Consider the following 23,606-nt stretch of genomic DNA (forward strand, 5'->3'; position numbering starts at 1 on the left):
ATCTGCCTTTTCTTTTTTTCTCTTTTTATTAACGTATAATTTTTGCGTATTTATACAATAATGACGATATATATTAAAATATTTAAAAATGGTTATAAAAATTAATGGTGATTTCAAACAAGTGATACCTTCAAATGAAAATTGTATATACTTAGTTATTCTTATAAATTTCAATTAAAAAATAAACAAGGATAGGAGATAGTTTCATTTGAAGTTAGTCACAAGTAGTTAAATATTTTAGTGCTGTTTATATTTATCTTTTAACGTAAAATTTAGCACAATTCATAATTCAGTTATTCCAACCATCTTTTAAACTTCTTGACATAAAATGTTGTTAGTGAAGCAATGTATATGGAAAGTGAGAGAACTAGGATTATATGCCTGATAGAATTCCCTGGAAGGAAACTTAACCTATAAAATATTTTTTTCGCTTATATCTTTTAAAAATCATAAAATGGCTTGTTATCTGAACGAAAATGTATATACCCACACGTTTACTCCAAGAGAATATCAAGTAGAACTGCTTGACTCTGCAATAAAAAGAAATACAGTAGTATGTACCAGTACAAGTTCATCAAAGGCATTTCTATTGGTCAAACTTCTTCAAGAGTTTTCCTGGCAAATGCGTTCCAAGCCATATAAAAAAACGTTGCTGATTTTGGATCCCCAGAATGTTCCTGTTCTTGCCTCACACGTAAAGTATTTGACTGATTTAAAAGTCATTAGTATAAATGAAGAATATGATGAAAATATAGGAGCTCTTTTGAGAGACAATCATGTGATAGTAACTACAGCAGAAATATGCATAAAGATCAATATTTTACTTCAGTTGGAACAATATGTGTTAGTATTTATTGATGATTGTTTATATGGTAATCGTCAGGTAATGATTATAGAAATAATGAATAAATATAGGCAATTAGATGATTCTGTTAAGCCCCGAATACTAGGAATGACAACAGGAATGTTGGGTTCTGAACTTCAGTCAGATAGACTTGAAGCTGAATTGAGAAGACTTGAAAGACTATTAATGTCTTCAGTTGATACATCCAGCGAAATTGTTACCTTAATTCGTCTCTCTTGTCACCCCAAAGAACATATTATTACGTGTCCAAAAATGTCATTACCATTGCATGATAAATTAACGTCTATTATAGAAGCATGCAAGCAGTTTTTACTAGAACATAGACATGATCCTAGTGAAATATATAATGAAGAATTTCAGGATGAAATCAAAGATATTCCAGATCCAAAAACTGTACCGTTAGAACTTCTAAATAATTATCTTGATATCCTGGAAGATTTAGGTCCTTGGGGGGCTGATAGAGGTGCTATTAACATTCTTTCCAGAATTGAAAAATTAAAAGTAAGTACAAGTCTAACGATTGTGTTTTAGTATATATATTGTTTTTTTTAAGGTCAAAACACCATATGAGCGTCATTATCTATTATTTTGTCTTATTTCTACAACATTAGTAATGACTAGGGCTGTTTGTGACAATGAATTCGAAAAACTTGAAACTGAAATAGAAAAAATTAAAATGTATTCTACCCCAAAAGTGTTAAAATTTATCCACACTTTGAGACAATTTAAACCAGCTGGAGAAAAGCCAAAAATACTTGAAGATGAGAAACCAGCAGAAACTGAAAATCCGCCAGGGAATTTTAAAAAGGGAAAGGGAAAACCCAAAAGATTGAACCAAAGAGTACAAATGGATGATATGTTGTGTGCTCTAGTTTTTGTTCATAATAGATATAAAGCAAAAGCACTGTTTAGTCTTTTATGTGTAAGATGATCAATGCTTCAATTGTATTTAAAAGCAACTATTTTTTATTTATTTTGTAGACACTGTCCCAAGTAGATGATGATTTTTGGTGGGTATCTGCCTTATTTTCAGTAGACAAAATTGCGGATATATCAAAAGAACCGAGGGATGCAGAACACGAGCATAAAACACAAGAAGAAGTTTTAAGAAAATTTAGGTGTCATGAATGCAACATTTTAGTATCAACTGCGGTATTAGAACAAGGCTGTGATCTTCCAAAGTGCAATTTGGTTGTAAGATTTGATTTACCTCTAACATTCCATAGTTATATTCAAAGCAAGGCTCGCGCAAGGGCAGCTGAAGCTCATTACATTATTTTTTCAAATGAATCTGAAATTGAAGAATTTGTGAATAATTTAGCTCAGTACAATGAAGTAAGTCATTCGTTTTTAAAGGAAAATTTAATTAAACTAATGAAACATTCAAATAGGTTGAGAATACTCTGTTGAGGAGATGTCAAAGTTTAGAACCTGATAAATCAGAAGAACTGTTGGCTGACAGTTATTCGTCTTGTTGCAAACCCTATCAGCCTTTGAAAGAAGAAGGATCTCCCAATGTAACACTATTTAACTCTATAGCTTTAATAAATCGTTATTGCGCGAAATTACCTAGCGATAGTTTCACTAGATTAACGCCTATCTGGACTGAAACAAAGTTTCCTGAAGGATGGGTTTGCTATATTCGTTTGCCAATTAATAGCCCAGTGAAACAAACTATTAGTAGTCCCCCAATGCCAAATTCGTTATTATGTAGGCGCACAGCGGCGTTCTTGCTATGTCAATATCTCCATAAAGTCGGAGAGTTTGATGATTATTTACAGCCAATCAGTAAAGAAAATTTTGTGCCTATTGATGAAGACTGGAATAATATTGTTTTAGACGAGCAGTATGATGAAAACTCAGAAATAAGGCCAGGTATCTAACAATTACCGCATTAAATATCAGTAATGTTGTTAATGAGTTTTCAGGAACGACAAAAAGACGACAGTATTATTATAAGAAAATAGCTGACGCCCTAGTAGATTGTCATCCTTTAGTGGGCAAGCCGTCCTATTTTTACAAAATTGTGATGACATTAACGTGTCCTTTACCAGAAGAGCAAAATACGCGTGGCAGGAAAATATATCCTCCTGAAGAATCCATCCAAGGTTTTGGAATATTGACTAATAAGGAAATACCAAAAGTAACAAATCATTAAAATATTGAGTATTCTATTTACTATTTTTCAAAATTATTTCAGATAAGTGCATTTCCGATATTTACAAGGTCTGGTGAAGTAAGTGTAGAATTAGTACTGTGTTCAAAAGAAATTATAATCGACGACGAGCGGATGTATAAAGTACAAGAATTTGTAAATTATACTTTTACTAGTGTATTAAGGCTGCAAAAATATTTGATGTTATTTGAACCTAATTGTTCTCAAAAGAATTATTTAATTATACCAACAATCGATAGTAAGTTTGCCCGAAATGTCTAACAGATTTAATTTAATCGAATTTTTATTTTAGCTACTAACGGAGTTGAGGTCGATTGGAATTTTGTCGATGTAATTTACGAGAAGCTACATTTTGTACCTCAACATATTCCCGATGAAGATCGGAAAGATTACAAGTTTAATATTGATGATTATAAAGATGCGGTCGTTATGCCTTGGTACAGAAACCAAGATCAGCCGCAATATTTTTATGTCGCCGAAATATGCTCCTTTCTAAATCCAAAATCAGCATTTCCAGGATCAGAATATAAATCATTCGAGGAATATTATCTGCGCAAATACGGCATACAAATACAAAATTTAGAACAATATCTTTTAGATGTTGATCATACATCGGCAAGATTAAATTTTTTAACACCTAGATATGTTAATAGGAAAGGTGTGGCGTTACCAACCAGCAGTGAAGAAACAAAAAGAGCTAAAAGAGAAAATCTGGAACAGAAACAAATTTTAGTTCCAGAGCTATGTGCAATTCATCCATTTCCGTCTTCCCTATGGAGAAAGGCAGTAGCACTGCCTTGTATTTTGTATCGAATTAACGCACTTCTCTTAGCCGATCAGATACGCCGTACAGTAGCCGTAGATCTTAATTTAGGAAAAATTGTTCTTGAGGAAGGTACCAACAATCATATATTTTTTTACAAATACAATTGTCTTATTTTTATATTTCAGATTTTAAGTGGCCTACTTTAAATTTTGGTTGGAACTTGTCAGATGTTTTAAGAAAATCCCGTGAAGAGGAACTTAAGAAACAAGAAGAAAAATTAAGGATACTACAAGAAAAAGCTGATGAAAAATTGCAGGAACTGAAAATATCTGAAATAAAAATAGACGATGATGAAACTGTACTTACAGAGTCGGAATCCGATTCCGAAAATGATCAAACTGATGATAAATGGTTGGAAATTGGCACTTGGTCCAATGAAATGGCTGACGGAGAATTTGATTCTTCTGCGTTAGTTCGATACGTATCACCCACAAGTTGGCTTCAAGGAAATACATATGATGATGAATTTTCTGATATGTCTGATGATAATTCTCAAGGCGTTTCAGAAGAATCTGGTAATGAATGGGGAGGATTAAGAATAGAGTTTACGGGAGATCATCAGGCAGAAGCACTTGATGATGACGATCTAAAAGACGAAACATTCTGTTTAGTTGAAGATAAAAATGCATGGAAAATCGACGACAATAGCCAAGAAACTGAGGAACTACGTCAAGTTTTTCACCAAGCTAGTGCTAAAAACAAAGAATATATATTGTCAAGTGGAATTTTAATAAAACCTTCTGAGGAGTTTACAAAAAGTGGAGGAGAGATAGTTCCTGTAAATCAAGAGCCGATGAAAGATTTAGAAAACTTTAATACAGAACAACTATTCATAGGAAATGTTTCCTTAAACAGAGAAGCCACTATTCCCAAAGAACCTTTTGTTAATGAATATGATATCTCCAAGAACTTGAGTTTTAGCTTTGATTTGCAACCTGATCTGAATATTCATCCAGGACCTAGTCCGAACGTTTTGCTTCAAGCTCTTACCATGTCTAACGCCAATGATGGCATAAACCTAGAGAGACTTGAAACAATAGGTGATTCTTTTCTTAAATATGCCATAACAAATTATTTATACTCAAAATATGAATATGTCCATGAAGGAAAATTAAGCCACTTAAGATCAAAACAAGTGAGTAACCTTAATCTGTACAGATTAGGCAAAAAGAAAGGTTTAGGAGAATATATGATCGCGACTAAATTTGATCCACATGACAATTGGTTACCGCCATGCTTTTATGTTCCAAAGCAACTAGAAGATGCGTTGATTGATGCCCAATTTCCAGCTAATTGTTGGACTGTAGCTGATATGGCTGCTACTAGAAATATGACCATTGATGAAATTTGTTCAATGGTCAGGGAACGCGGAGTTCAAACGTTGCCTAATGTAATTCCTTATAATTTAGTGACACAGCATAGCATTCCGGATAAAAGTATAGCTGATTGTGTGGAAGCTTTAATAGGAGCATACCTTATTGAATGTGGGCCAAGAGGAGCTCTGTTGTTTATGGCTTGGTTAGGAATTAGAGTGTTACCAAAGAATGAAGATGGAAGTTATGGAGAAGTAAGTTAACAGTATTGTTATATATATAGTAGAAACTTCTTATTCGCGGTTCTAACAGATGGGCTGAAAAGTCCCGAATGTAATAAAGAAAACGCGTTTTTTTTTCGTGGTGCTCTAACATTTCAATACCACTTTTGTAGAACAGTTTATCTTTTGCTTCGAAATAGGCCGCAGTTTCATCCAGCGAATATGGTGGATGGGGGAGCAATTCGTAGTTAAATGTTTGTAGTTTTGCCATTGTTTTGATTGGCTTGTGACACGGTGCGTTGTTGCAATCAAAATTTTTCCATTGTCATATGCAGTCGTTTCTTTGCAATTTCGGTCCTCAAACGCTATATAACACTCGCAGTTGTTGGTATTTCCCATTTCAAGATAGTCGATGAATATTACACCACGTACGTCTCAAAATACCGAGGTCATAACCTTTCTAGCCGATTGTTGTGCTTTCGGGCGCTTTGGAGGAGGTTCATCAGTTGTTGTCCACTCAGATAACGATCGTTTTGATTCCTGAGTGTAGTGATGGATCCATGTTTCATCCATTGTCATATCTCGATCTGTTACGTTTAAACATGACCAAACACTGCTCAGAATTATCAACGCTTTCTTATTTTTGGTCAACAGTGAGTAAATGCGGTACCCACTTTGAACGAAGCTTTCTCATAGTCAAATGCTCATGCTATGTAAAACCAACACGTTCTTCGTTAGATCCGTTATATTCCGTTAAGTTTTACGATGTGCAGTTAATAAGTTGGGGATGGGCATATATTGGGAATATTATGATGTATGAATTATTTAGATAAGTTGGAGTGATATAATTTTTTTCCACAGGTTGAAATTCCGAAGTCACCGTTACTGAGAAATGTAGCGAATCCAGATGAGGAATTGGATAAACTACTTGACGGATATGACGCTTTTGAGCGGCGTATTGGTTATAAGTTCCGTGATAGGTCTTATTTACTTCAAGCTATGACACACGCTTCATACAGCCCAAATCAACTGACTGATTGTTATCAAAGACTGGAATTTTTGGGCGATGCCGTTTTGGATTATCTGATTACCAGGCATCTGTACGAGGACCCCAGGATGCATTCACCTGGAGCATTGACGGATTTAAGATCTGCTCTTGTTAATAATACGATTTTTGCGTCGTTAGCCGTGAGACATGGTTTTCATAAATACTTCAGACACCTTTCTCCTGGCCTGAATGAAGTAGTAGAAAGATTTATTAGACTGCAAGAAGATAGTGGACATACCATTGTGGATGAGCTATATTTGATAGTGGAGACTGAATGCGAAGAGGTTGGAATATAAATTATTTAGAAAATATTTGAAATATATTTTTTCCTCGTGTTAATTTTAGGTAGAAGATGTTGAGGTGCCCAAAGCGTTGGGAGATGTGTTTGAATCTGTGGCTGGTGCCATATTTTTGGATTCAGGTATGTCGTTAGATTGTGTTTGGAAAGTGTATTATTGCATGATGCAAGCAGAAATAGAACAATTTTCAAATCGTGTTCCAAAATCACCGATTCGTGAGCTTTTGGAACTCGAGCCGGAGACCGCTAAATTTGGTCGACCAGAGAAATTGGCTGATGGTAGACGTGTACGCGTAACCGTGGAAGTCTTCGGAAAAGGCATGTTCAAGGGTATAGGACGAAACTACAGAATAGCAAAATGCACCGCCGCCAAATGCGCGTTAAAACATTTAAAGAAAAAAGGACTTTTAAAACAAAACAAAACTGAACTGTGACCAAAATTAGTAGTAACACTTACACCTAGTAACAATTAGTTAATATATACATAAAAATATTTTATTTTACTTATAATTTTTTTGTGTTAAACACAGGGTTAAAACTAAAGAGATGTCTTTGGACTTTGATATTTTTGTTTTGCCTTTTAATTTCTAAGAAAATGATCTCACTTTGTACTATAATGTCGTGTCCCAGGCGACGCATTTGGTCCAATTAGTTAGATTAGATATAAGTGATTTTTAACAAAAATAACGAAAGATTTGGAGTAATATTTGTATGGTTTACAGAAGTTATTACGTTTTTTTTTTGGTTTATATTTTTCTGGGACATAGCAAATTATGTTTAACGGTATTCTAGTCAATGTTTTCCTTCATCTTGATGTCATGCTCTCAAAAATGTACTACATCGTAAAAAGAGTACTTTTAAGCGACAAATATTTTCTAGATAATTTGTGTGTTATTATTATTATTATTTAGATAGGTTCGAATGTAGACAATTCCTAATGAATCTTATCGACATATATAAGTATATGTCTAAATCCCATCAGTAAAATACACCTTTTCTATTTTGCCAGTATTCATAATCCAAATATTTGCAGGCCTTCATTTAAATAATCATTCAATAAAGGCTGTGAAATAAATACCATTGGAGTATGTCAATGAAGTAAAAGCCTCGCTACAACAAAATATTGTGTTCTTTTACCTGTCGATTTTTTGATTTTTAGTTAATAATGTAAAAACGATTATTTTAATTTCAGCTGTAAACTCATGAAATACCTCTAGATTAAAAAAATAATCGGTTTCCTAACATTTCAAAAGGATTTCTTGTTATGTTCAGCATATTTTAAAACTGTAGATGAATAGTATAAATAATAACCAAGTTCATGAAATAATATTCACTTATTTACTTTAATAAAGAGCAGGACATCTGCTATGTTTAATATTTTGTGATAACAGACTTTGTGATATCACCTCTATTATATTAGTTTTTTAGCTATAAGTATTTAAGTTTCGTTTTTTATTTGTATTTATGTTCGATTAAAAATATTACGTCTATTACGTGTTTTTATTTTAGTTTTAAGATTTACATTAAATCGATAATAATTCAATATATCTAACTTAATATTATGAAATGATCGATAATCAAAAGCAATTTATAGGTGACTGTAAAAGGTTGTAATAATAAATATAAACGTACTCGCAGAAGACATAATACTCCTACGTAAATAATAGATCGAAATATGTATACTTGGTTTTCTACCCTAAAATTTACGCCATCGCACTTTATACTACGTAACTAACTATGGAAGAAACATTTTACAGAAAATATTTTATATAAAAGATCATTAAAAGTTGCTGTAACAAATAGTTTCCCTTTAATTTATATTGACTTATCGCACTGATTATCCGCATGTTAATTAATTACTTACACATCCTAAAATTACATTATAACTAATGTAATAATATTTTTATATAATTGTTGGGCGTCGTTATTTAGAAGATATAACAAATTTTGTAATAACATAAACAAGTATTATTTAATGTCACAAGTATATCTGGGTATCTTTATTTTAATTAAAAAAAATCAAGAACATAGTAAATAAGCCAAAAATTATTGAAAAATATGTTGATAACAGTTAAGACTTTAAAGGCAAATTCCTGTTGACTGCTGTTTGATTGGTGCTGCCTCTTACGGTACAACTTCAAATTTGTCGCCGTCAAAACTGTCATTCAAAATACTTTCAGTTTGTGTTTTGTTGAGATGAGTGGAATAACGTGGTTAAGTTTGTCTGCTGGGACTCGTACATGTGATCGTTGATAGTTCGCAACACTTTTCTGTTTTTAAATTGACGCACTACAATGACTTTTGTGATAACAAAACGGTAAGTTTTTTATTTAAAATCAGGTCGTTTGCACTAGAAAATTAACCTAGTTTACTTTTAAGTAGCGTTTGCAAGTGATGCTGTAAGACTCAGTTTATGTGACTTTCTCATCTTAATTTGTTTTGAAGGATTTTTGCCAAAATATTCATGTGACGTATAGAAACTACGGAAGAAATTGCCATTTTAAACAAATAAATCAATTATTTTTGTTTATTGTCACAAATTAATAAATAGTGTACAATTGTATTGTTTAATTTTTTTTTTGGCATAAGAGTTTTTGGTCGTATCTACCTGCTCTTTTATTATTACCCTAAAGGATGTTTCTTTTTTTTCTTACGCTGAGGTTATTTTTTTCATTGATCATAAAAAGAGCGGTAAAATTATTTTAAATTACACCATTCTGTAATAAAAAGTTGACTCTTTCTTTTTCTACCTTATGTTATGAAATTAATTGGTGAGAATCAGGAGCCAAATTTAGTATCTAAAAATAAACAAATTTTTAATAATATATCATGTCATAATTGCATTAATACTGTTATTGTAACGTTGCTAATAAACAAAGTCCAACATATATAAACGATAAAGTACATTGAAAAAAGGAAAACTGATTTTACGATTTATTGAACAATTATTTTCTCATTTTATATCCCAAATATGTTATAAATCTTATCACGAATGTAGAGATATTTATATGAGGGTCCCAAATTGTTTGAATACCAAAAAATTGTTTTTAAAAAATTAAAAAGTGCATTGAAACTTGGAGGTATTTGGTTAGATATTTTTGTTTTATTAATAACTGGTATGTCTATTTTGTTTTGCAATATTGGTTGCCAAAACTCATATATTGAATATAGAGGATATATAAATAAATAAATGTTTACAGTCTTTACGAATGGGATGATAAATAGTAGCTCGGATAGATTTAATTAGTACAAAATATGCATAGAGAAATACTTTGTAAATTGTTTTAAAAATATCTCTAAATCAGTAAATATAAAAGGGTTATTGAATTATCCTGTTTCATATAAGATTGTTTAAAGTTCGTGTAATATTTTTTGATGGTTATAGGAGCTGAAGGATAATATTTTTGGCGAAATTAGAAACTTTTACCACCATAGTAAACTTACGTGTGCCCTGAGACTCTGTAAACTTCAACTTCTCGATGCGTTGGAGAATTTTCTATAGAAAGTTTTCGACATTTTTAATATACACGTGCCTTGCTCAGAGAGACATCTCAGCAAATATATGAATATTTTAATGAAAATACTTTATAGTCGGAAACTTCTTGAAGCGTCACATGTCAAACACATTTTAGTGAATTTTATGCCTTTGAAGAATATTCAAATATATAATACGATATGAGAAAATTATATTTTCTATTCAATTCGCAAGAAATAAATTTTATATGTCTAAATGACTATTGTTAGTGAATGGAGATTATGGTAATCCTGTCTAATTTATCTTATGTTCAACATTAATTCAGTAATCGAAATAATTTCTTAATGTTCCAGAACCGGTAGGTTTAGCATCAATTAAACAACATTGAGGAATCACACTTTTTAATTAAATTTTAATAAGGATTATTTAATATGTTTTGGTGATATTATAGTTATAAATAAATAGATGATGACCAAATATATAGTTTTTTGTTTGATTTGGATCGATATATGATGAATTAAAATTGATAGAAATTTATATTGGTAAAAGGGTGTAAAAAATTCGAAGCAACTTTATTTCAAATTTAAGAGCCACTACGATTTAATACACCTCTTCCTTTTATATTTTATTTCTGGACAGGTTGCACTAGAGTCTAGGGCAAAAAGATATTAATGGATGTAATAAATATACCTGTTACCGTGAACAGTAGCCTCATGTTAGTACCCTCATCACTTTCCGAAATTTGGTATTAGCAATATTGTTTAATTCATTTTTTTTTCTTATTCGAATAGGAAGCTCGTGTAAGTTTGTTATAAAAATGTCAGATGCAGATTTTTTCTCCAAATACACCACCAAGCAATATTTAAAAAAACGACATTTGTTATAGAAGAAATGTTCATGATCTTGATTTCAATATATTTGTTACCTTAGTTCAAAATGTACATTCTAATCAATTAAAGTCGTTCTTCAATTGGCATTGAAAATGTTTTTCAATAACAGCACCTTTGTTTTTGAAATTTGCCTTTGGATCCTGTTTTTGCCAACGTTACTTAGTGAATTATTACGTGTGTGTACTGTATTTAATTTCAATGAATGTATTATTGAAAAATATGTGCGATTTGTTTTAGTAAACATATATAAAACACCACATACGTTTTACGTTATATTTTAACATTGTTTGATCAAAAAATGGCAAGATCAATTTTCAGTAAACCCATTTTTATCACAATATTCATCTGAACGATAAATGACGGCTAATAGTAACTGTGAAAAAAGTGTATTGTCGTTCTTGCTATTGTATTTCCTTTTTTCTACCGGAAAAAAATTAATGAAGAGTTGAGAGATTAAGGGGAGTAACGACGCGAGACGATACTGTTGAGATTTTGCAGGAATTGTTGTCAACATTACAAAGAAGAGGCAGAAATATATCGAGCTTCGTTACGAACTTTTGGCGTTAGGTTTAAAACCGCTTTGTTTTTGATGATTGTCGTTATTATTATGTAAATACTGTTCTGTAATGGTTGGGTGACTTGTGGGTTTGATATTTATTTCATTTCGGTATATTTTTTTACAATATAGGAGACCACAGTTCTTTTATAGAAATACATTTATTTAGAAAACTTTGGTTTTTAATAATTTCTTTAATTTTTTAACATATATTTTGTCATTTTATACTCAAAATATCATGGTTTATTAAAACTTTTTTTTGTAAAATTACCTAAGTTCCAAGACCTTTATCAAATATTTAAATATTATGTTCATATAGCAATCAATTTTGCAGGTTTTTTAGATCTAATTCGATATTTGTTTAATATTTTTTAACAGTTTAAGTTATCAACTTTGTTGTGTAAAATTAAGAATTATTAAAATACATTTTTAGTCAGCTTTCGTAAACAACCAATTACCACATTTCTGTAAATTAAATTAGTTTTAAAAAGTCATTGTTATTTGGATGGTAGCTTCCAGATATTTTCGTACGAAATATCCCAAAACATAATTAAACAAAAAGTGAATTAATTCCTTCATGTTCGTCTACATACTACAACAGGGAAAAAACTTCCTGTAACTTTTCTCGGTTTATTTCCCAAGTATTTTTTTATTTATAAAGGGAGCTGAAAGCTTGAAAGGTTAAAGGCATAACTTCTTTACGCCTGAGCTTGACATTTAAATTTTGTTGTAATTTTTATCGACAGTTAAAAGGCCCAGTAAAAATGTACTTTCCAGATTTATGTTGGCTTTTTTTATCTCCTAAAAAATATGTATAATGAAGAGTTGATATATTAGAAGAAAATTAAGATGAGGAATCTTTAAAAATATTATAAGGAAGTGACAGGAAATTTCAGATAGGTTAAATCTGGTTTTTTCAGTTGTAAATAATTTCGGAAATATAAGCCATAAAAAACGCATTGCTGGCATATTTACGGTTGTTTCATTAAAATTCATGCGTTTTAAAATATTTTAACAGTAGGTAACGTGAAAGATTATCTACCTGATGAAAGGCATTCCTAAATTCCTAACATTTTTCAAACCAGGGGGCGAAGGGGTTTGATTATCTATACAGTAGTCATTTTGTTGTATCCCTTTAACATTTTTTTACCTGTTAGGCATATTAATATTAAAGTAATATCAGAATTAGGTATGTCTAATTTCAAAATTATAATACGTTTAATCGGGAGGAATCTTTTATAAAAAAAATATAAGCTCTATTGTCCCCATTTTCTCGCAGAAAAAAACTTTTAATTAGTTTGAAACTGTTTTAAAATTACTATGAAGTACCGGCTTTTGAGGAGAATTTCCATTCAGCTAAAAGCTATCTGATGCGAAGTCATCCGTTCGCTTGTTTAATAAAGATTTTTGTTGTAATTTTTAAATTTGTTTAGTATTTATAACAATCAGTTTTGCCTTTTTTAACAGTTCCTTTTTAATTTTTGTGCTGCGTGTTTGCATTTTGTAATCATTAAGTAGAATTGTGATTGTTTGTTTTATTTTTCTATTTTATTATTATCGTTTATTATTATTTTATACCAATTCTCTTCAAGGTTCTGTCACGTGTTTGGCTGGTATATAATTTATTGGATCATATTAAAGAAGTACAAAAATGGGTAAATGAATTAATAACCTCAAATTCGATTATCTATAAATATTTGTAGATTAAAAGTATTACATCGTCATGTTTTTTTCTTTGGATTATTACAAAGGTGTAATTAATATGTCCAGCAAAACAACAAATAGCCAAATATTTTGCAGACATAATTTCGGGTTCGTTGATATTTATGTGAACCAACAATTTCGAGCATTTTAATAATTTAATATGAAGTTCAATTTGCTTTATTTCTATTTTAATTAATATCGAGCACTTAATATTAAAATAATTCGGCCAACTTGTTATTTATATACAACTGTATATTGCCTAATTAATATTTCTCGTTCACATTGTCCATGTACAGTATCAAAATGAATTGAAATGTCCTATTTTCTATTTGATTTATCATATAGATCTACGCTTGAAGCGTATTTATTGTATAGTAAATTAGATTGAAAAGTGATTGATGACACTCATAATATTTTTAGGGAAGCTCACATTATAAACCTATTTTTAATTATTTGTTTATTTTTTCGGGAGCTTTTATTCTAGTGGCTGACAGATATCCTCTTGTTTCTTTAGGTTGTTTATTCAGGGACTGTTGTATACAAATATTTACGTTTCACTTGTTTTTCAGTGAGTGATCATAGGAAAAAAAACGGACACACATTTTTTTCTTAAAATAACAGTGGAATTTGATTATGATACATCAAGGTAATATTTGTAAACATTGTTTTCTTCTTTGTATATTGTATCTTCGTGTAAATTAAGTATTGGGGCATCAGAATTAATGTTCCCAGTTGCTAATTCCTATTGTGATCGTTTACTATAAATGTGCCTTCCTTTGAAAAGCGCCAATGTTTTCTTCCTTAACTAATAGTCTTTCTGTTTTCTTTTTTATTATTTGAAATATAAGGTATTCTTCCAATAATATACAATCTACTATACATTTTTCTTTTTATATGGTCTATTTCGAAATTATATATAAATGTAATTTTCGAATAAGGAATTTTCTCCTTGGAAAAGTAACAGTTTGTAAATGCTTCTATAGTATATCGAGTCTGTTCAAAGTTATTTTGTGCATACGTCTTTTAAATTTGTGACATCAAAACGTCGCAATGTTGCCGCATCAACTTTGAGTTTTGGTTTAGTTTGACTTTGACATACAACAAAATACTAATCTAAATAAAATAATTGAACAAACATGTTATCAAATATAATTTATTTTAACATTATAGTATATTTAAAAACTACAGTTAATTATACAGCCACAATAGTTTATAGATTAGGGTTATAACCTCTTATCACTATTGCTTTGAAGAATTTTGCATACGTCTGACAACCGGACGACTTTGACAGGCTCATTCGTTTACGTATTCGAACTAATCAGAGAGTATTGTGTCTCTTTTTAACTAAAATATAATGAGAAGGAAAATATTGTCTGACTCTAAAACGAATTTACAAATTGCGGCAGGCAATACATTAAACATCTTGATGACGTATGTACAAAAAAACTTTGAATTGGCTATATTTTTAGGAATAAATAGAAATTCGGAAATGCCGGCTTGGTGGCGGATTGGTAAAGGTGACAGGACAGTCCTCTTGCTGTTGCGATAGCCGCGGATTCGAATCCTGCTGGGACATGGCCGTAAATTTATGTTTGTGATTGTTTAATACTGTGTTATTGTCCTAGGCAAGAGTGTAAAATCTGACAAGGAAAATGATCCCAGTCACGCCAGTAACCAGGCTGGGTAAGACCGGATGTCTTCTGGGATGATTTCTAACGTTGGTCACTCGCCAGTCGGTAGGCTTTATGCCGAGGACCGTGGTTCGGAGCACACGTTAAACTGTAGGCCCAGTCCAGATAACGCCTAGTTGATAAAAGAAGACTTTAAAATATATTAAAAAAAAAAGAAATATGGAAATAGGAAATAAACATATTTCATTTTGTATTTAAACAGAATTGGCAATATTGCAATAAAAATATTGTGATTTGTATTGTTGCTTTTATGAAAAATGTAAAACAGTTTCAATTGCGATACATGTGCCCAATATTTTTTTTATTAAATGGTTACAGTGTTAAAATCAATCGTTGATTTATCGTTTGAGACAAAATAATAAATATACACGTATTTTTTATGATGATATCCATTGATTTACTACCTTATAGAGAATTAGATTTTGATTAATTCATTTTGGTTATAACATAATCTAAACAATGTCGTTTTCTTTGAGATTGTTTTATGTTAAATTACGGTTTTTTTTTCGTCGATATTGATTTGTATCCAAACGTATTTCATTTTGCTTCCCCAGTTTACCCTCCTTTCGATATAGCATAATATTCGTTAGGTTTTTTGTCAGTTTTGACCTTTTTCTTTCGGTATAAGTTTATATATATATATATATATATATATATATATATATATATATATATATATATATATGAAGGTAAATTATACACCTTATTTTCCAGATGTCCACAGGCCATTCAATGTTTTTGAAAGGACGATAACATTTTTTTTATTTTCTGATATTACATAATTTTATCCAAATAGTCTTATTATTGGTGAAATGTTCGATATATGAATAAAGGCTTATATAAATATCTTTTGGTAGTAGATGATAATTGTGTGCGCGTTAAAAATCGAAAACGATAGCATTAGAGATGGGAAGGAAAAAATAAGGAAAAAGCCTACTAGGAAGTAATTTATTCAAATAAATTCTGATCGTTCGCGCATTTTCTCGTGGAAATGGTAATGTTTGAAAGCAACTTTCTAAACACGTATGAAATACAAACCTCCTGCTACAGGAACTTTTGTTTTCAAAGTAGTTCACAAATGTTTTTGCCGCATAAATATAGACTTTATGCAGCTTCAGTATCAAAATTGTTTTGTGTTAATATATAAGGTTTCTATTTTTGTACTAGTTTCGTTTGCCAAATATATTTTGATACATTGTATTGACGTTAAAGAATAATACGTGATATTTATGCCACATATCTTTCATTAAGGGCTAGATTTTCAACAAGTTCCTGCATCGAATAACAAAAAGAATAGAGGATTTTTTTATTGAATTAGGAAAATAGAAAATGCATTGTCTCCCCCTTCATCAGAAGACATCGTATCGATGGCTTTTCTGTCTTGAGGTTGGGGAGTTTTATAGTAACTGAATAAGGAGGGATTTACAACATGAAGGGGAACAATGTGTACCCTCATTTTTCTTATTTCTTCAGATCGGGCACGTTTATAGCTCCCCATGGATAATAGAAAATTATGTAGAAAACCGGAACCCATACCGATGTCAGTTATAAACAAACTAGCAAACATAAACATTGTATAATATTTGTTTAATATGATTCGATTATTTCTGACGTCCGTATGGGATAGTCTCTGGAAAATTGATAAAAAAGAAATTGTTTGGATACTACGAGTTAGATAGATATATATATATATATATATATATATATGAAGGTAAATTATACACCTTATTTTCTAGATGTCCACAGGCCATTCAATGTTTTTGAAAGGACGATGACATTTTTTTATTTTCTGATATTACATAATTTTATCCAAATAGTCTTATTATTGGTGAAATGTTCGATATATGAATAAAGGCTTATATAAATATCTTTTGGTAGTAGATGATAATTGTGTGCGCGTTAAAAATCGAAAACGATAGCATTAGAGATGGGAAGGAAAAAATAAGGAAAAAGCCTACTAGGAAGTAATTTATTCAAATAAATTCTGATCGTTCGCGCATTTTCTCGTGGAAATGGTAATGTTTGAAAGCAACTTTCTAAACACGTATGAAATACAAACCTCCTGCTACAGGAACTTTTGTTTTCAAAGTAGTTCACAAATGTTTTTGCCGCATAAATATAGACTTTATGCAGCTTCAGTATCAAAATTGTTTTGTGTTAATATATAAGGTTTCTATTTTTGTACTAGTTTCGTTTGCCAAATATATTTTGATACATTGTATTGACGTTAAAGAATAATACGTGATATTTATGCCACATATCTTTCATTAAGGGCTAGATTTTCAACAAGTTCCTGCATCGAATAACAAAAAGAATAGAGGATTTTTTTATTGAATTAGGAAAATAGAAAATGCATTGTCTCCCCCTTCATCAGAAGACATCGTATCGATGGCTTTTCTGTCTTGAGGTTGGGGAGTTTTATAGTAACTGAATAAGGAGGGATTTACAACATGAAGGGGAACAATGTGTACCCTCATTTTTCTTATTTCTTCAGATCGGGCACGTTTATAGCTCCCCATGGATAATAGAAAATTATGTAGAAAACCGGAACCCATACCGATGTCAGTTATAAACAAACTAGCAAACATAAACATTGTATAATATTTGTTTAATATGATTCGATTATTTCTGACGTCCGTATGGGTTAGTCTCTGGAAAATTGATAAAAAAAGAAATTGTTTGGATACGAGAGTGCCATTGGGATCACTTAGCTTCGTCCGAAGGATTTTTTTTCTTCCAAAACGGGCACATAAATATTTTAATACAATCTCTCGTACTTATTCAATGGCATCAACGTAATAAAAATATTAATTAACTTTTTTATACAGAAAATTTAATAATTTAATAACTAATGAATATTAAATAATTTTTTTTCTGTATTCAATTGGGTTTATTACTCTGTCAACATTTTAATTTTATAACAGGTTATTTGTGGGTAAAGTGTTGCTCGGAAGGAGCGATGTCTGGTGAATACAGCAAATGTGGTATGAATTCGCTTTGCAGTTTCCATGTCAATTTTCGCGAAAATTACAACATGTTATTGAGGATTGTTATGTTCATCATTTCTGGTTATTTTTCAGTCTATTTTCTAACTATTTTATTTTCTCAAAAAAGAAGTAGTGGCTGGTTGAGTCAACTTCACGAGAAGGTTAACTCCCATATATGTAAATTGAACCAAACTCAATGCATATTGAACAACAGAGGGCGCGTTAAGCGTCAATTATTATTTTATTTAGAGCTCACAATATTGTTTTTTAATAAGAAGTAGCCATTTAATAGACAATAGATAAAGTATTAAAATGGATTTTGATCATATACAGACTTTTGTTGTTCTTAAAAACATATTTCTTATTTCGCGTAGTTTTATACGTCTTATAGAGCTCTGAACACACATATTTTTTCTTAATCTTCTGTTATGTTGAGAGACATAAGAATGGTATGGAGAAATAAGAAAAATGAGGGTAAATATTGTTCCCTCTGGAATATCGTAAATCCCTCTTTATTCACCAACTATAAGGACCCCAATCTTGAGGTAAGGAAAGCATCGATACGTTGTTTTCTGTAGGGGGAGAAGACACTGCATTTTCTATTTTCGTAATTCAATAAGAGAATTGTCGGTTGATGGAAACACTATTTCTAGTTCGATTTAACCAGAAAAAAATATTTCTCTTCGCTCAGTAGCGGGTCTTGATAAAAAAGGTTAAGCCATTCCGCATTTTTATTTATCTTCTGATGTGTTGTATTATGTTGTAATTATTTTGTCATTAATATTTAACTAAATCAAATAAAATTTTGGTGTTGATAGGCACCATTTAGCCTCTGATTTCGTACTGGAAGTTCTTACATGTTTTCTAGTTTCATTCAGTGTATAATTATTTTTAGGGGCTACTTTTATTTATTATTTACTAGCGACCCGCCCCGGCTTCGCACGGGTGCAATGCTGATACTAAATTAAATACACTACAGAAAAAATATGAACGTTGTATATAAAAACATAGCGGCCCGCTCCGACTTTGCACGGGCATAAATAAAATATATATGCCTATGTCACTCAATGAAAACATGATTAAAATCGATCCAGTATTTTTGGTTCATTCATTACTGCCCTTTTGGCCTGCACGCATTAAATTTGGAGTAAAACAATTCCTCTTCCCCTATACTTACTATAAAGATTTCCTGCTATCTTTGGAATATCTAAATTCATACAATTTTTATTACATTACACATTTTTAAACGCAAATTTTAAATTTGTAATATCTCCGAAAATATTTGTTTAATTTACATGCTGTAAGGAACCATATTGATCTATATTAATTGCACACTGTATTTAAGGTACTTAATTCGATAAGGATTAATGCCGTATTGCTTAAAATAGCTTCGTAAATAAGCCATTTTCTCACGTAAAAAGTAAACAATAAAAGTGGTTAATGTGGGTTATCCCTAAAAGATAAACATATACCATCGCGGACTTTTTTGTAGACCTTTTTATGGTGTACAATACTGTAGTACATTAATTTGATCTAACTCGTAGGGTTAGGCAGCGTTTTTGGTAATTGCTAAATAAGCCTAAAAAAATAGGTTAATTTACGACATCACGTTAGAAACCTCTAAAATTAGCAATGTTGCCTTAGTATATTATGCATGTATTATACATATAAACCTTCCTCTTGAATCACTCTATCTATTGAAAAAAACCGCATCAAAATCCGTTGCGTAGTTTTAAAGATTTAAGCGCACATAGGGATATAGGGACAGAAAAGGCGACTTTGTTTTATACTATATAGTGATTTGTCTCTGATATTGAAGAATTTCCCCATCTCTTGAACGAATGCGTATCAAATTTATTTAAAAACAAACAATTTATTAATTTTAATTTGTTAGAACAAATTTAGGGACGATCTTAATGTGTTTTTTTTTCTCTGTTGAATTTTTCCGAAAGTTTCGAAGAAGTTATGACAAGGGGAGGGGAGTGACGAAAAAATGAGAAAACCCCTGTTAAGGCCAAAATAAAATCGTCAGATTCTTTTGGTTATACAAAAGGAGACTGGTTTAGGAAGCTGTAAATCTGTTTACCCGAATAATAATTCAATTTTGGATCTGGCAGACATTCTACGAACTTTCCCTGACATTTTAAACATCGAATTTGTCGTTTTACCTTGGATGGTTTTTTTATATAATATTTTATGAAGTCGTTCGTTATATATATATATATATATATATATATATATATATATATGTGATCTTCAGTCGAATGATGACTATCTTCCCCATAATTCCCATTATAACCAAACTAACTGACACGCATAGTTCATTAAAAGCTAAACAGAAAAAAGAATGGAGCAAATATGCGTCCATCCTGATCGACAGAATTGTATACAGCGAACGTTTCAATTAATTTGAAAAATTAATTAGCCCCCTTCCGGGCATGTTTGGTAACAGGAAGAGCAGGATAGTTTAGATAATTGGTAGACGCATATGCAAATTTCGTTATTTTTGTCAAAAAAAAAAACAAAACTAAGCGCCAGTTATGTAATTGAACTAGCTGATGATCCAATGTTTTTGGATAATTACTGATAGAGAGACTGCGATAGGAATAAAATTTCATTCGTCTTCTATATGATGTTTGATGCTAACGAGTCTACGTATTATTTAAATGTTATGTTAAGGTAATTGTATTACAACTTTCCAATATTGAAAGGTGAAGCATCTGCAGTAAAGAGAATATCAACCATACAGTGGCGTAACATAATATTCCTGGTGTTTTTTTAAATCAAAGTTTGATCAAAGAATAAATAATATCCATTTTTTTGTATTTCTTCTATTCATTATTTAATAGCGTAGAAAATTATGATAATATTTATTTTATATATTTGTTAATCCTTACTTAATATACAAATATTAATTTTATTAGCCATAATTATAGCAGTTAATATATCATCTGTACTTTGGTCAATATTTAAATATCGATTACATTTCCGGAAGAGCTCAAAATTATCTCTAAATGTTGATAATTTCAATTTCATAACAATAGAGGTATTAATACCTCTATTTAATTTAGTATTAGATAAAATGTTTGCAAATAGCCGAAATATGGAAAAATATCAAAAATGTTATATCTCAGAATTACTTCAAACGTATTTTGTAACGTACCAAACGATTATAATATATTTTTTTACTTATCTGTTAATATTTACCTATAAAAAGTAAAAAATAAAATGTTTGTTTTTATAACAAGAATTATAACAAGCAATATATGTACTTTAGTGAAAATTGAGATGTTTTTATATTGTTTGAATGTTTAAATTTAAAATTATTTATATTTGATGATAATTTCATAGTGATATCACCACTCAATCGAATATTAGATGAAAATATCGGGAAATGGTCAAAAACTCGAAATTTTCACGACTATATATATGGAAAAAGTGTTAAATTTATTTAGATCCCAGAATGGTTTGAAAATGTACTATTATAGGTATTTTATAAAGTAGAATATGATAATAATATTTATTTTTACATAACTGTTAATAGTTACCTAGTATAAAGTAAAAAATCAAATGTTCATTTTTATAGCAATAATTATAACAAGCAATATATCTTCTGTACTTTAGTCAGTATTAGAATTTCAGTCAATTAATTTTTGGATATGTTTATAAATATGGGTATCGATCAAATGAATTAATAATCCTTTGTTTTGTTGTCAAAATCACAACAGCTGAAAGCGATTTTCACATAGATAATTATTTAATACTAGCGACCCGCCCCGGCTTCGCACGGGTGCAATGCTGATACTAAATTAAATACACTACAGAAAAAATATGAACGTTGTATATAAAAACATAGCGGCCCGCTCCGACTTTGCACGGGCATAAAATATATATGCCTATGTCACTCAATGAAAACTAATATCTATCAATATCTAAATTCATACAATTTTTATTACATTACACATTTTTAAACGCAAATTTTAAATTTGTAATATCTCCGAAAATATTTGTTTAATTTACATGCTGTAAGGAACCATATTGATCTATATTAATTGCACACTGTATTTAAGGTACTTAATTCGATAAGGATTAATGCCGTATTGCTTAAAATAGCTTCGTAAATAAGCCATTTTCTCACGTAAAAAGTAAACAATAAAAATGGTTAATGTGGGTTATCCCTAAAAGATAAACATATACCATCGCGGACTTTTTTGTAGACCTTTTTATGGTGTACAATACTGTAGTACATTAATTTGATCTAACTCGTAGGGTTAGGCAACGTTTTTGCTAATAAATTGCTAAATAAGCCTAAAAAATAGGTTAATTTACGACATCACGTTAGAAACCTCTAAAATTAGCAATGTTGCCTTAGTATATTATGCATGTATTATACATATAAACCTTCCTCTTGAATCACTCTATCTATTGAAAAAAACCGCATCAAAATCCGTTGCGTAGTTTTAAAGATTTAAGCGCACATAGGGATATAGGGACAGAAAAGGCGACTTTGTTTAATACTATGTAGTGATGATTATAATTATTAAAATATCTAATACCTTTACTTGTAAATACCTCAAAATTAATTCACAGATTTAAAATATTGTGATATTAATAAAGGCACCCATATTACTAAACAGAATGTGTTCATTGTTGTATTTTAGTAATGTTTTCGTTACAATCCTGTATCCATTTATATATAATAACTGGGACTTAATGATATCTTGATGGTGGCAACATCGTTAAGGAATCGTTAGGACCATCAAGACCCTAACTATTGGCTTGACGCATTATGGAAAAATCTACTTGAATTATTATAGTGATTTTTTAACATAAAAAAGGGGGGCAGAAGGGATGATTGCGATATAAGTGGAACGACACACAGAAAACTCAAAATGAATTATGCCGAACACTAAAGTTGACTTTTATGAAATTCTAGGCGTAACTCTTTTAATAGATTCTTTTAATTTCGGCTAGACATTAATTTTCACTGAAGCTTTTTCCCGTATAAACGTAAAACGAATGTTTTTACGGGATGTTGAGAAGATTGGGATCTATTTCACCACAAATTTTACCCCGTTCTCTGCGCGCAACTCTAAATTGCTCTCAGTGAAAATAGACCTGCCATCAAGACCAATGTTATATCTTCGTTCAGTTTGAATCAATTAATTTAGCCAAATACCTACTCAAGCCTAATAAAATTTCTTTATTTTGCATATATATACACGGGCTGTGTTAAATATTCCTTTAAAATAAAAATGTACTGTTTTCAAAATGTCCATGAAGGCGTTGAATATCAACAACCGATAACAACAGAGAAAAAATTGAAAAAATTAAATAGTAATTGATCTCAAAAATAATAAAAACCTTGGGGCGTCGTTTTGCAAGTATAGATGAGATTCGAAGAAGAGAAGTACCCCAAGGTACATGTTTATAACCATTTCGAATCCCATGCAACATTAATGTAGAAGAATAAATACAGTTCATTCTAAGAAATAAAAAATCCCATTATTTTTTGATCATACCTCGTATAAACAAATTAGGATTAGCGTTTTTCTT

The 23,606-nt window shown here is 30.6% G+C and overlaps 2 protein-coding genes across 2 annotated transcripts in view; both read left to right on the forward strand.

Annotated features, from left to right (window-relative positions):
- Positions 1 to 322: 322 nt before the first annotated feature.
- Positions 323 to 7,323, forward strand: Dcr-1 (Endoribonuclease Dcr-1). The gene is made up of 10 exons (XM_076405333.1): positions 323 to 1,366; positions 1,419 to 1,787; positions 1,847 to 2,200; positions 2,257 to 2,740; positions 2,794 to 3,008; positions 3,066 to 3,279; positions 3,334 to 3,936; positions 3,993 to 5,434; positions 6,263 to 6,733; positions 6,795 to 7,323. The coding sequence occupies exons 1-10, from the start codon at positions 455 to 457 to the stop codon at positions 7,179 to 7,181; spliced, it is 5,451 nt and encodes a 1,816-aa protein (XP_076261448.1). The 5' UTR covers positions 323 to 454; the 3' UTR covers positions 7,182 to 7,323.
- A 1,594-nt stretch (positions 7,324 to 8,917) lies between these two features.
- LOC143197135 (furin-like protease 1) overlaps positions 8,918 to 23,606 on the forward strand; it is an 84,556-nt gene continuing 69,867 nt past the window's right edge. The window contains exon 1 of the mRNA XM_076405337.1: positions 8,918 to 9,064. The gene's annotated coding sequence lies outside the window, so the exon portion shown is untranslated. The remainder of the gene's footprint in view (positions 9,065 to 23,606) is intronic.

The sequence above is a fragment of the Rhynchophorus ferrugineus genome, unplaced genomic scaffold, assembly GCF_030347505.1.
Source record: "Rhynchophorus ferrugineus isolate W39M unplaced genomic scaffold, kcgeb_rfMv2 rfM5, whole genome shotgun sequence".
Lineage (NCBI taxonomy): Eukaryota > Metazoa > Arthropoda > Insecta > Coleoptera > Curculionidae > Rhynchophorus > Rhynchophorus ferrugineus.

What these genes read in the sequence shown, in the direction of transcription:
- Dcr-1 (XM_076405333.1), top strand. Translation starts at nt 455, where the DNA reads ATGGCTTGTTATCTGAACGAAAATGTATATACCCACACGTTTACTCCA. An exon ending in AAACTCAGAAATAAGGCCAG is followed by an intron (nt 2,741 to 2,793) that starts GTATCTAACAAT and finishes ATGAGTTTTCAG; the next exon opens with GAACGACAAAAAGACGACAG. An exon ending in AAAAATTGTTCTTGAGGAAG is followed by an intron (nt 3,937 to 3,992) that starts GTACCAACAATC and finishes TTTATATTTCAG; the next exon opens with ATTTTAAGTGGCCTACTTTA.